Here is a 14,866-nt window from a genome sequence, read left to right on the forward strand (position 1 = left end):
AAGTTTCCCAATTACAAAAACCACCCCCAAAAGTATGCTGCTCTTTTTCAAATGAATAAAAAAGAATCAATAATGAAACGAGTCAGGCGTATCACATTGACAATCCCACTCACCGTTGCATTCGATTGTTCGTTAAGCCTAGTTCTGACTGTCGATTCTGGCGATCCATTTGTTCTCTGTCTCACCCATATGCACATACGCTTAGCGGATGGTTGGGATTAATGGCCGTTACTGTATCGGGAACACATAAACAACAAACCACACCCTGGCACGATGCACTTTTGCACCAGACTTGCATCGAAGAGGCAATGATCGGCCGGAGGCAAATGTTTTATTGCAACACCTCACGGGAAACGTGTGCCGGCAGCTAGGGCAGACGGTGGCTCGTAAAAATTTGCTCCGGTGCTTCGTAAGTTGTAACGTAAAATGTCGGTGATGATGGACGGTATGAAGTTTATGGTCATCACACTGTGCACTGCGAAAAGGGCTCGTCCTTTTGCACCAAAAAGGCGATTGCATGAAGACTTCACAAAAAGTTCATAACTTGTTGGCGAGCGTTGCGATCATTGCCTTGATGCGATACATAAATTGTACATATAAATGCTTCAAGTTCCTAAGACAACAAATTACCAAAAAAGGAAATCTCCACGATTCGATTCGATTACTATCGGATCGTTGATAACACGCAACAGGGTCCAGCCTTGGAACCAGATGGCATGTTGTTGATGTCGAATAATCGAAATGACAGCAAGCACATTAGCTAATGATTCGATCACGATATGGAAAGAGGTGACCAGCTTGCAATACATTCCGAAATGCATTCACTGTGCGCCGTGTGGCAACATCGCTGGATCTGATAATCGTACAGCAGTAGCGGATGGCGAAAAAAAAAGAAGCAGAAGGAATTCGATCAAAATCATGGATCGCAATTGACTATCGGACGATTCGTACTGCTCCGCTTTAATTTTTTGGCCATTTTTGGCAATTTTTTCTTCTTCTTCTATCTGCAACAGCTGCCTGTGCACCGATTGTTTTGGGCCGATTGTCATGCAGTGGTGTGCTGTGCTGCCAAAATCTGCAACATTTAATTACCCCACGCGATCGGGCGCGCTTGCCTCATCGATTAGTTTGCATTAGTCCACCGGTCGCACCATTTCACGCCGGCCTGCTGCGTTGATTGGAGTGCGATTGGAGGGTTGGAGGATTGGGGGAACTGGTGGTTGTTTTACACAAAAGTGAAAGAAACCACCAAGCGCGTTTCGAAGACTTTGGCCCAACACTTTCGGCCTCCCGGCATCGGACCCGATAGCGATCATAAGATTTTAGCAATGGCGTTAACACTTTCGATTTAATCGCACACGCACATACACATCGTTCGGCTGTGATGCGATTAATTACACACTTTTGGCTTTTGGCGCATGTTTGGTCACCTCGGTCTCCCACACGCCACGCATCTACCCCCTCGCATCCACAAAACGGTGCACATCTCCTTACATTCCGAACCGAGGAACCGAAGGCAGGGGGCCAAAGAAAGTAGCTGCAAGCCAATTAATATTTTTGCGTGTTCTTTTTTTGCGCGAAGCGAAAGGTTTATGAAATTGGGAGTTGCGTTTTCTCACGGGAATAGTTTGCGAAAATGTTGGGGAAGCGCTCATATGCTTTGTACAGGTTTTATGCACGACGATCGAAATAAACGGGATAGTTCTGTACATTAATTATCGGTCGATCGGATGAATATATGTACACGATTGTGTGAGAGATAGAGGAACTCCCCCCGGATGCTTAAAAAAGAAACCTCTACGTAATTCGTTTCCGTGACCCATAAAGAAAACAAAGAAATTCGATTTAACTATAGTAATTAATGAGCAAAATGAGAGAAATCTAGAAGCAGACATAAGTTATGCTGAAAAAATATAAAAAGGATAAATATAGAGAAAAAAAAAACAGATTTTGTCCGTGTGAGGCTAACAATTTCAAAGAGATTCAAGAATATAAGAAAAACTCTTAATGCAATCAAACCCGGTTTTTCCTATTTCCTAGGATGATATAGGAAAACAAAGACTTCAACCTGCTCACCAAGAATAATTTATAAATACTCTACACAAATTCTGTCTTTTTCCATACTCTTGCAAGACACACATGTTGCACAAACCGTGACACAGTCAGAAATCAATTAGCTGCCCCAATTTACCATCATTAGGCGGATACCGCAAGTGCGTCATTTGGAACATCTTCAACATTGCCGCATATAGTTACATCCAACATTCACAGCACGGATAAACGTCCGCTAAAGGGTGCATCATCCTGCACCAATTGCGCAACCGCAACTACTGAGGTCGATTGCATCTGGCTTCTGATTGCGATCGTCTAACGGTTGTTGAAAGATCGCTGGATACACAGCACGGATGTCGAATGCGATCGAGCACTGCTAGATCCGAAACACGTGACGTTCGTAGGCAAGCAATTCACCTGTCCCCCGCAGCCGAAATGCTGTCTCGTAGGGTGGTGAACGCCCCCGAACACACCCCACAATTCCTTCCAAGAAGCTTAATCTCGAGCCGAGTGGAGCATCCCGATTCGCTTTACGTAATTTGAAGGTTATTGCACACGCGCAAAGAAAGCCCTGCCAGACAGGAAAAAAACCGAGATCTTTGAAAGGTGTTTTTTTTCCCGCCTAACCCTTCGGGAGCTTGAGCTGAAGGTCAGCGAGTGGTTCCATTCATACACTGATCCGCGGTGGTAGAAGGGAATGTTTCGTCCATTAACTAGACGATCAATAAATCTCTGATGGTTCGCGTAATTGACGCACACTGATGATGATTATGATGATGATAATGATCGTCCGGCTTAACCGTACCTCCACCATGCAGTTTCCCGCTTCTTAAGCTCTTCTCGTTCTTCAGTATCGAAGACTCCATCCACTCTACTAGACCTGGTTCAACCTGCAGAATCCAGCGCATGGAAATGAATGGAGAGAAAGCCTAGCGATAGATATTTTTACACTTTGCTTTGGTTAGTATGTTTTCCTTTTTTTTTTTTACTGCCAATTTGGCTCTCTCCTACTGCTTCAATGCAAGCGAGGCACTTACAACACGAAGTATACGGTGAGGTTTTTCTTTTCGGGGCCTCATTTGTATGTGGGCGCAAGGTGATGGGTTTGAGTGGTTGGGGAATTTCTGGATCATCGCTGAACGCAAACTCAATCGCGAAGTATCGATCAGCTACAGGTTTGGAAATGAAATTTTACACGGATCCGTTTCTGGGTCAGTTGCGTTGCATTTGAGGAGCCTTCCTACCCAACCAACTGTTTCGTCTGTGTATTCTATCTGCATCATTATTTTGGATAGGTTTTTAAAATAAATTATGACACAGATTCTCTTACCGTAAACACGAAATAAGGTTTCTAATCTCTAGTTCATCTGGATTGTTTCCGGGTTGGTGTAAGATTAAATTTAGAATATAGTTTTTACGGTTAATTCTTGCAAACTAGATTTACTCTCAAGAAATTCAAGACAAAAATTGAGACAAGAGCTTCAATGCGCTTGTCAGCATAAAATGATAGTGTTGTATTATAAGAATTCTTGAGCTACTGCTACTATTTTCCTAAGAATGCTACTATTTTAAGATATTTGTGAGTTAAAATATTTTCATCATCCGCATCTTCTTCTTGGCCTGCTCAGAATTGAGCACGTCTCCAATCAGTTTCCAGGAAACTCGGTCTAGGGCTGCAGTCCTCCACACACGGCTGCATCCAATCTCCGACAGGAGTTCCGATGCAGCCGTCTGTTCTCCATGTCAGGGGCGACTGGTTGTCCTTCTGTCCTGGCATCCTGCGAGACTTTACTCAGCTAGGATGCGTAGGCCCTCCGACGAGGCAGGATGTTAGGGAAGAGACTTTGCAAGCCACCCCCAATACCATTGCAACGAATAGTCACCAAATATTTTCATATGTATCTATTTATTTTGCTTAAGAAGAAGCTCAAAACTTCGTATCATTTTATTAAAACGCTGTCAATTGAGCTAATTGGAACGCTAAACATTCACAATCACAGCATTTGATCGTGGAAGATCATGTGATGGATAGTAACGATGGCAGACGAACGAACACGAGGTGGACCTCTTTTTATTCGCTCTCCATAAATGCAACCCTTGCCACTGATGCAACAAAGCCGCACACCAAAGCGAGTTCTTGATGCACAAAATATTACCTTTTACGATCTTCTCTCGATTCTTGAGATTCTCGTCTCGTACGAGAGGCACTGCCAGCAGTTCTAGCAGTGCCTTTCTCAAGCATGTGCTGGATAATCTTACACATTTAGAGCATCAAACGTCGCTAAACTTCCGATCACGACTTTGCGACTTGCGCGATCGCACACGATAACGAACGTGACGCACGACCATCGGACTTCCTCCAAGGCCTCCGCCAAGCCCAACGCAGTCAGCGTCGCAATCAAACGGCCCCAGACTTTGATGTCAGTTGAGCACGATGACCCTGTGGTACAAATCTGCTGCGCTCAACACCGATCAAGTTCATGACCAGACTCGGTGCCTACTACCTGCAGCTCTATCTCACTATTCAAATAGTATTCTAACAAAGGTAGGGCTTATAGCAGGGCCAGGTAAATAAGGTTCTACTGGTTGCGCTGGGGAGCAATTTCAAATCAAAGATTCCGTAAACACTACCCGCCTTTCGACGGAAGTGGAAGTAAACAAACCACTAACTGGGCGTGTGAGTACAAAGATTGCTTTTGCTGTAAAGCAAGCCATCGGGCGGCTATGTTGCATAAATTAACCCTCCAGCGAGCGTACGCGAACGTGTTAACGCGCGCTCCGCCAGCATACCTAATCGCGATGCCGCGAACTGCCGGCTGGTGAGGTTCGATCCGTCCGTTGCCGTCCGAAAATGTCGCCAACATCGCTATAAACTGAGCGAACTGATGTACTGTAACAGGGCAATAAAATGAGGGGTATAACCATTGCTTTCGCTCTCCGTGCCGCGGTCACAGATGCCGTCACTGATTATATGTAGCTGGCAGTGCATTTATCAAACCTTGCTGCTGTGCGATGCACTTCAATTAAGATTGTGCGCGCATTGCATTTCCCGCGAGTGAATGATTGAGGTCGGCCGGGGCCACTGAAGGACGTCGTGATCAATATCTTGCTCTCGCTTGGACAGTGGGTTGCTCGAGATGAAATCCATCCTGCACAGCATTGCTGGATGGTGTTGAATTTTCTTTTTGCTTTCATGCACTTTTTATCCACCGTGCAACAGACGCCATGGAATATCAACCAAAGGATACTTCCGTTCGATTAATCAAAAAATATGTAAAATATTATAGAATAAATCGAAGATCAAGGACTAGAGTTTAAGCTATTACAGAAAAAATTATAAGAAAAATTCCATCACAAAGACTATTATGTATTGAAGTTGTTAAGACATTTGCGATATTTTTATCTCAATTTTCTTTTTTTATTTTTTATCTCATTCTTCTTCTCCTTTCATTTTTCTATCTCATTCTTCTTCTCCTTCTTTGGCTCTACAAGCTTAAGAGGCTTGCTGCCATTACTGACTGATTACTGATTTTTACTTAGATCAGACTGGACAGTTAATGCGAAAGAGTTCTTCCTGCATACGGAGGAATTGCCTGTACGAGAATCAATACCCAGTCCTGCCGTGTGAAGACCGGCACCTCTGATGGATCGCGATTCCTTGCATACTTTTATCATTAGAAAAAATTATCTATCGCACACCATCAAACCACATGCACAATAAAAAGGATCCAGTAGTTATCACTCCCATCAAGCAAGCGAAAGAGTCCATTACATCCTAATGACTTTATAACCACTTATCGTGTCTACAGTGCGCCAACATGTTATCAACCACGTACACACAGACACCAACATCGACTCAATCGTCTAGCGATTAAGTTATCTCGTCACACATTACGCAAAGCAACAGCAACAAGTGGAATAGTGACTGCAGCAAACCTCATCCTTCCAATTTGGTGAGATTAGACGCCATCTGTACTTTATTTGTCCACCGAAAAACTGGCCGACAAACAGTCTCTCTGACTGGTCTGCCCTCTAAACTGACACTGTCCAAAGGTTATTGAACCTGGTGGTGATTCCTGGTGGAATGGTTTTCGTCACCGAACCAAACCGATTTTCCACTCCACCTCGGACACTACACAATCCACCAGACCAGTCGCGAGAAATCAATTTTGTTCATTAATTTAATTTTATGCACGCACCGTACACTACTCCGGAGAGAAATTTCCGAGGTGCCATTTTCCCGCAGCATAATTGCATTGGCGTTTTCGTCAATGCCGAAGCCAAAACGAACCATAAAATGGTCCCCACACTGCAGGTTCCAGCAGGTAAATAAATCGTCAAAAGTTTCACCTTTTTCAATGCAGCTTCCTGCTCTAACACGGGTTTGCACGGGATGATGCCATCGGGCAAAACTGGCCGGCCCGCCACACACACACACCAACCAACCACTTTTGCCTCTCGTAATGATGTTTCGAGCATAATAACGCATTGTTTTGCATCGATCGCCGAAACAGGCCTCATATGCACGGGTTTTTCGAGAAAGCGAATGAAAAATGATCACCACACACACACACAGCTCGGTGGAAAAACTATTTCTGTAATGATCCGATATCGTTAAAATCGTCGCTCTTGCGGCAGGAGAATTATTGCGGCGAAAGTTTTTCGATTTTTAAACCGTGCGTCGGGATGTTTAGCACCTCGAGGGTAAAACGCAACAGTTGGGTAAAATTAAGAAAGTAAAACTAAAATTGATTCCGGGGAACGTGAAACCGTCCCGTATTAACATTACTCGCATGTTTCACATACTATTTTGTTTTTGTTTTGCATTTTCCTTTTAATACTAATTAACTTGCAGCGGAAAAAAAACAAAAGCAGCAAAGCATTTAATTTAAATGAAAGTTTCGAATATTTCAAATCTCGTCAATAAGGGGGTAGAGGGTTTTTTTTATATTAATGTATTGTTCTCTGTCTTTTTAACTAGAGACAGTAATCAAAAATGGATTAAGAATGCAATGAATACACGATACGTTCACGATTGCACGATCATTATGGGTGATTGGTTGATCATAGTTACAGCAATCGTTTCTCAATTCGATACGAATCAAATCTTACATAAACAATGGGCCACCGTCTTCTTTCCGTGCCTATTTGTGCTGTCTTCTTTATCGATTACCCACTAATAAACCGATTTGGTCGCTGCCGATGTTGCCTCGAAACACGCACGAGACACGACGCCGAAGTGCAGGTGTGTGGGTATGCGAGACGCAGCTGAATTAAATTATTGTGCTTAATTATATTCCCTAAAGCCAAACCCGCGAACTCACCCCGGTGAAAGGAGCACAATCAACTTTTCTCACATTTTTCCGCGGTGCACGCGCCAAACCACACGCCGCGATGCGCAGGGAAAGGGTTTTTCGCGCGAATGTGTTGTTTTGCGTAAGCGGCATGCCAAAATTGCACGCATATGGCCGCACACGGCGGGAATTTGACCGATCTGCATACGGGCCAATATTTCGGATGATAATCAGACGCCGGGGCAACAGGTGGCTATGTTTACGCGGGCGGAATGGAGTGATAGACAAGAAAATGAATGTGCGTTCGATTGGGAGAAGCCGAAAGAGCACAATTTGCCATTACTTTCACTTTTTTCCCACCCCCGTACCATTACCACCGGTGTGTGCAACACACGATAAACGATTCGGCAACATTCTTTTCAAAACCAAAACAACTGGCATCACATCAACAACGCAAGGGGTGTAGCATCAAACTGTTGTCGAGCGGTGTTAATTTGTGTCTGTGAAAAAAAAAAACACACATTCATACACCACAGAGAAAGGGCAATCTGTTGATAAGCGATCTCATGTTGGTTTTGCCGAGCAGCAGAAATCATTGTCACACATTAATCATTGTTGCTCATGACAGGGAAGAATGTCCAATCGAAACGAAACAAACACTCCACACTGCGAGTCCTGCGGTGATGATAGCTGATAAGGGTAGCCCATCTAGGATGAGCGGATGGGACCAGTCATGTGATTGAATTGTTTTATACACCTCGTTTGTGAGATAAGTAGGGTGAGTGTACCAATTATGGACGAGTTTGCGCAGCGTTTTTGCGAAAATAAATATTGCAAGGAAACTACTCAACCATAATTCATAGACAAGAGTTTTTTTCTCTAATTAATTTCGAGTTTTTGTAATGCAGTAGTTCTCTTCGAACCTTGCAGAGGACTTACGGTAACTTCCAGACTGTTTGATCACGATACTCCATTATTTTCAGCTGTTTCTGATGGACTTGTTATTATCCTTCTTCTATAACCTCAAGAGGATGATTCTCAATCTGGGAGGATTCGAATCCCGGTCTGTCAAAGACGATCAGAGATTCTCGGATGAGGTTCTGTGCTGTGCTCAGTTTCTTTCATCGTCGATGCACTCACCGTCAGAAAGAGCTATTTTTTATCAAGAGCCGTCAGTCATTCATTGTTCGATTGATTTTCACACATGAATTTTGTACAACAATGTTCATCTTATCCAGGATCGTTTTCTTCACTCAGACAAAAAAAATCTGGTTCCTGAATATAAGTCTTACTTACTTACTTACTAACTTATCAGGCGCTAACAACCGCTTTGCGGTCTTGGCCTGCCACAGCAGAAGGTGGAACCGCTCACGTCGTCCGTCAATCCGCTATCCCGGCCATGATGGCGAATGATTTCACGCCATCTTACCACCTCAATCTGGGCCTAACGCGCCTCCTCTGTCTGTGCGGACGGCTCAAAAGAACTTTCTGAACTGGGTCGTCCGGTGCCATGCGTATAACATGGCCAGCCCATCGGAGCCTGGCGAACCTATTTCGCTGCACAACGACGACGGTCGTCATAAAGTTCGTACAGCTGTTCGTTGTAGCAGCTCCTCCATTGTCCTTCCACACATAACGTGCCAACAATCCTTCTGAACATCTTCCTCTCGAACACGGCTTAGAGGACTTCGTCTGTTTTGGACAGGGTCCATGTCTCAGAGGCGTATGTGAGTACTGGGACAATAAAGGTACGGTACATTCGCAGCTTCAACCGTCGCGACAGATTTTTGGAGGTGACAGGTTTTCTCACGCTGTAGAATAACCGGCTGGCTAAATAATATAAGTCTCACAACGATAAAGTCGGTAACAGGTGATAAAGACCTCATATTTCCCAATTATTTTCTGATATACAAATGATGTACAAATCAATTATTAATTCGGTAATATTTTTTCAGACATGAGAGAAAAGACGATAAATAGTTGGGATGATCGCTAGGACATAGTATCACAATAAATCTTTACAATCAGTTTTTCTTCTAAATCTGAATTCTTAATGCATAAACTGCACGGCATTTGCGAGATATGTAATAATTTGTATGTTTTTATCTTCTTGTTCACAGCATTTAAGGGTATAATTTTAACCAACAAAAAAATAAAATAAATGAAAAACGCTTCCATTTACTGCCTCACTTAATGTTGTCTGCTTTATTGTAAACGAATCGTTTTCCAACCCGCCTAATGATGCACCATTGTATCAAGAGCAAAGAAAGCCCTATGAAATGAAAAATGTATTTCTTCTCCAACGTTGATAGTACACCAAACAAATGAGATGCGGCTTGTTGAGGAAGCAAGAAAAAGATAAAAAACGAATTCATACATACATTTTGGGAAAGTGTTCAGCCGACTTTCTACAGCATTTAAATGATGAGCCGACAGAAAATAATTTCCTAGGGACGCCACTTATTACTATTTTGCCCGTGTATGAAATACAGCGCAGTGTATCACTTTTTTTTTTGGTTATTAAAAAAATACCACCCTAGCAGGCAAGTAAGCTGCCTTTAACAAGACATCCGGACGATAAAACATCCTCCCTCCTTACCCCTCCCTGATTCGGAGATGTTTCCGAATCAAGCACAAGTGTTATTGGTTAGCAACAACAACATACAGAGAAAAAAAACCTCGGAAAATCCAATCAACACTGACCCGCTAAAATAACGCGCAAAGCGTGAAAGCGGCCAACTGAAGAACCCAAAACCCTTTTCGGTTGGTCCAAGATCGATCTGTTCAGTCGCAAAGCGATTGGAAATCGAAGCCGCGGCAAATTACTGATCAGTGCCCGGTAACGATGGGGTGTCCACTGCACCCCTCCCCCACTTGTTCCCACCCCACCAAAAAAAAAAAAAAACACACAGATACGTTTAATATTTCAATTAGGTATCCAAAATTATTGCTCGGTTTCAGAAAATTCAGAGCAAAACACAGTTCTCCCCAGCTGTGAGGCGATGTTTTGGGGTGTTTTTTTTTTCGGCGTAGGGTTAATAATTGAATTGGAAACGACTTTCGCTAAATTTAACTACCGCTTCCATAATTAGAGAGGGAAAAAAAGCGTACATTAAAAGAAACGAATCAAACCCGTTGACAAACGAAATCGTTAGAAACAATCCACATCTCGCACCCGAACCGAATCGTCTGTGACGCGATTAGGCTTTTTGTTGTTCGTGTCCTTCTCGCCAACCCCGCCAAAGCCCCAACCGTTACCCAACACATCTGAGTACCGTGGTCCAAAAATTAAACGCACTAAACCCGGCGCACTGAGCATGACCACCCCCCTGGTGGCCACCGTCGGCTTCGAAAGAAGGCAAGCTAACGCCGCGTGAAAAGTAGATCGATTTTCGCAATACAAACCAACCGACCTAAGCTGCGCTGAGAAAAGCGGGCGCAGGCTCCACTTTCGCCATGTGGGCACTCGCAGCAGGCGCTTTGGAAATGGACCGGCGGCTTCGATTTGCCTATTTCGGTGCTCAATTTCGGTCCATTTTCGATTACTACCGTAATCGGGAAAATCGGGCATATGTTAATTCACGCAGGGAAATCACCTGCTGCTGCGGTCGCCGCTGGAAAGGAAAAGTTTCAACGGCGGAAAACTAATGCGTTTAAAAAATAATCATTTACCACCCAGCAGCGATAGTGAAAGAGATACGTGTAAGTAAGTTAAGCGTATCAAACGTTGAAGGCTTAAACCATGTGGTAGTCACCGAATTGTCACCGAGCGTTTTCAAAGATTAAGCATATATTTTGGTGGGACCAGGGAAAGGACTATAAATGTGATTCTCAGTGCGTAACATAGCTATACGATTACTTGTTTTTTGTGTGTAAAACCAAAACGGCAAAGAGATCTTGTAGAAGAATCACAAAGGCAGGTCTTGATCTGGCCATAGCTGCATTCTTTGTAGTCATTCCAGATTTGGGTTCAAAATACGATCCTGGAGCGAAAAAGACCATTGGTTACCAATACGATACTACGATGGACGAACTCTTCGTATCCGCGTTCGAGAGCCAGCTGATCAGAAGGATCTTCATGTGTTTGGAAGGACTAGGACTCTTTCCTTAAGAAGGACTCTCTCCCTCGCCATCTCATCTCGCCGCAGCTCCGATGTCCTGATCTTGCCGTTAGAATGGCCCCGGACAACCCAACCTGTAAAGCCCTTTTAGGTCAACCACGGGAAGGAACGACCGATCACGAACTATCGCGCAGTTTCTTGCTTCGTCGTCAGATCTACTTGGCCAGACCAAAAGGCTTTTTCCTGGGTCGACCAGGACTAGGACTAGTCCTACCCGTGGATCCGCGTATCTACTGACAACGCGCCAGGACGACAGACGTCACCAGTTTCGCTAAGGTCGGAGAATGGACCTTTTTTCTAGATTAGCCAGGTGAAGTATTTAACCACGGACCAGAGATCAACCTGCGACGATTTCTCCTAATTCTTTCGACGGAGCGGGGAAGCGCTACTGGAGTGCGGCACCGACATCCCTGGAAGGAAAAGGTGAAACTTGTTCCAAATCTCAGAGATGACAGGTTGACCCCAGCATCGCTAAGGTCGAACAAGGTGAACTTTTTTTTTCTGTACAAACCAGGAGAAATATTTAACTGCGGATCAAGTTAGCAACAATTTCTCCTATTTTTCCGACGTAAACGGGAAGCACTACTGAAGTGCGGGTATGAAGGCGAAACTTCTCCCAAATCTGAAAGAGATCCTCCCAGAGACTAACTATGAGTGTATCCACCAGAATGGCCGGCCAAAATTGCGAAGCATTTGTAGCGCCGTATAAGTAGGTGAATGTATAATATTAAGAAAATAGTCGATAAAGATACTTTCTGAAATGACTGTGAATGTACGAAGATTTACTGCGATGGTTTAAGAACACTTTCGATGGCCTTTGTCATCATGATCCTAGAATTCTTTATCGGTCATAATTTATCGTAAAGTACGTTGCTCCGTCTGTTGTCTAAGTTAAGTCACTGGAGCTAGTTTATTAAGCATTGTTTTGATCTGTCCACTCAAGTTTTTGACAATCGAATGTTTAAAATTAAATTTTCGTTCAGCAATCAGGCTGTGAGATTCACAGAAATCGCCCACAGCAGCCGAACGAAACAAGGGAAACCAAAGGGAAAGAGAAAAGTGAAATGGTTGGTATCCCTTCCCAATGGGGCCAGACCGACAACATCTTTTTATCCAGTGCGGAAAAATGAAAACATTAGAGGGAGCTGCTTCTTCACCGTGGTGAGCCCATCGCGGGCAGGTGATTCCCGTTGTTTTCCAAATGAAAAAGAGAAAATTTCTATTATCTTACTATCATCGTGTGTTACGATCGTGTGTGTGTGTGTGCGTGGGTGTTAGTGGGGAGGGGAGGGGGGGGGGGGGTATTGAAGGACACACGAAACGCACACATATCTCACATCAATCAACATCACAGACGTCACTTTTCTTATGATTTTGCCGCCACTTTACACGTTTCGGTGCGACGCCGATGTTCACACACATATGATGCGTGTATTAATTACTGTTAAGACCTCATAGGCAAGATAAAGAGATGCGCTTTAAAAACAAAACCAAAAATAAAATAGCCGGATAAGTGGTGGCTTTGCAGATGGCCATGAGCGCATGTGTGTGTGTATGTGTGTGGGGGGGGGGGGTTATTTTATCAAAACTGACGGAATTTCTTGACCTTTACACGCGTAATCAATAACCCAGTCATCAAACTGTTGGGGGGAGAGGAACACGAAAAAGTGGTGTGGAACGGTCGAAATTCACCGTGCAATGATCTTTTCTTTTTCTTATCCATTTAATGCGTATGCTTCGGCACGATTGTACTCATATGTTGAAGTTTGATGGAGGAAATAAATAAATTGAAAGCTAAATGTTGCAGCAACCTTACCTTGAACACCTCCGAGAAGAAGCCGGACCCTATGTGCTCGCGGTGAAAATCGTCCAGACAGTAGAGGGCCGATACGGCGGTCCGGAGCGCCCGGCAGGACGGTCCGGTGACGGAACGGTCCGAGCAGCCATTGCGGCTCAATGGCGGCCCCGGACCGGTGTGCTGTCCAACGTTCATCTTTATCAGCTCACCACCCGCAGGCTCGTGTGCGTGTGTTCGCTGCACTTCGAGTCAGGCCGTTCGACGACAGCGACACTGTAGACGCACATCGCTCGAAGGCCCCGTAGCGTATGACGCGATGGCCCACTGCCCAACCGGGTTGTAAAAATGTGCGTAAACACGAAATTAGCCACCTGCGATAGCGCGTGGTACGAAGGAAGATGGGAGCTGCACCGACACAACAAACAATACGGGGGGCTTCGAACTCTTTTTTTCTCTATTTGTTGCACTTCACTTACTACACCACCAAACACGGCACCAGTTGCAGCATCTTTTAGCGGCACTCATCTTATTTATTTAACATTTTATTTTCTTACTGTACACATCTTGCACTACGGAAACTACGCGGCACAACTTTTCTGGCACTAAAATGCATTAATTATCATCACACATTCTCCAACACGCTGTTAAACTAGACCCTGGCATTCTCCTGGACCTTCGAGCCCTGGAAGTTGTTTTCGTTTGACACCCTCCTTTGACACGTTGGCCGACTAACAGACGAATATTGCCCGTTTACGAATACCGATCGAATGCAATCATCTTACAGCGTGCAGTGGTAGTAGGCTATGCTTCTTGGGTTTTTGGTGTGGAAAGGTGGCCTCTCCCTCTCTCTTTACCACAGCTCCCACTCGCTCTCACACAGCCAACACCAGGTTCATCGTCTCCTGGTGGGGACTGCGTACGGGACCTGCATTTTCACGATCGGTTCACTAGAATTCACACTACCGAGCGAGAGACCCAATTTTCCTTCCCCGCCACAATGGTAAGTTTGGGGATATTTTGCAACTTTTCCACTCTACCTTTTCCACCTGTCGCGCGGTCACCTGCTGCTACTGCTGTTTTGAGCTGTGGTGATGGAAAACATTATTATTTATTTTAACGTGCACAAATCAAAAACATTCGCAAACGCATTTTCGGCCCGGAAACAGCGGGTGATCACGGAAATGGCTCCAAAGGCTTTTGCTCCGAAAGTTTTAGAAGTCAACGCTGACGTTTCCGCTTTCGTGTAGCACGCGCTCGACGGGGATTATACATACTCCGGCCAGGTGTTACTCTAAACGCAGCCTACACTACAAGAGTTTAGCTAAGCAGGGATCGCGAGACTCGGAACGGTGTGTTTTGCGGGCGCGCGCGTTCGCCATTTGATGCTTCTTCGCACGCACACGAATACGGAAATCGATGCCTGGGAAAGGGTGATCGGGAGGATTCGGTGGAAGTTGACGAGAGATGCCTTATCGGTCGGTGTGTGTACGATAAGTTTAGATAGCGCGTTGGATGCATGCATGCGTGGGTGTGATGCGTGTGTATTTTTGATTGTGCGCGCGTACCCCGCCGTACAGCTGATAAAGCTGGAGCGCTGATGG

At 44.6% G+C, this 14,866-nt stretch overlaps 5 protein-coding genes across 5 annotated transcripts in view; 2 read left to right on the plus strand and 3 right to left on the minus strand.

Moving 5' to 3' along the window:
* Nucleotides 1-13,558, minus strand: part of LOC126556772 (uncharacterized) — a 51,459-nt gene extending 37,901 nt beyond the window's left edge. The window contains exon 1 of the mRNA XM_050212258.1: nt 13,284-13,558. Within this exon, the coding sequence (XP_050068215.1) occupies nt 13,284-13,460 (177 nt within the window). The 5' untranslated portion in view covers nt 13,461-13,558. The remainder of the gene's footprint in view (nt 1-13,283) is intronic.
* Nucleotides 1-14,866, plus strand: part of LOC126556771 (uncharacterized) — a 364,167-nt gene that overhangs the window by 265,974 nt on the left and 83,327 nt on the right. The gene's annotated exons all lie outside the window — the stretch shown is intronic.
* Nucleotides 1-14,866, plus strand: part of LOC126557752 (lysyl oxidase homolog 2B-like) — a 249,133-nt gene that overhangs the window by 160,945 nt on the left and 73,322 nt on the right. The window lies entirely within an intron of this gene.
* Nucleotides 1-14,866, minus strand: part of LOC126558142 (uncharacterized) — a 459,948-nt gene that overhangs the window by 125,240 nt on the left and 319,842 nt on the right. The window lies entirely within an intron of this gene.
* Nucleotides 1-14,866, minus strand: part of LOC126558359 (lachesin-like) — a 346,936-nt gene that overhangs the window by 85,023 nt on the left and 247,047 nt on the right. The window lies entirely within an intron of this gene.

This window comes from Anopheles maculipalpis, chromosome 2RL, assembly GCF_943734695.1.
Source record: "Anopheles maculipalpis chromosome 2RL, idAnoMacuDA_375_x, whole genome shotgun sequence".
NCBI lineage: Eukaryota > Metazoa > Arthropoda > Insecta > Diptera > Culicidae > Anopheles > Anopheles maculipalpis.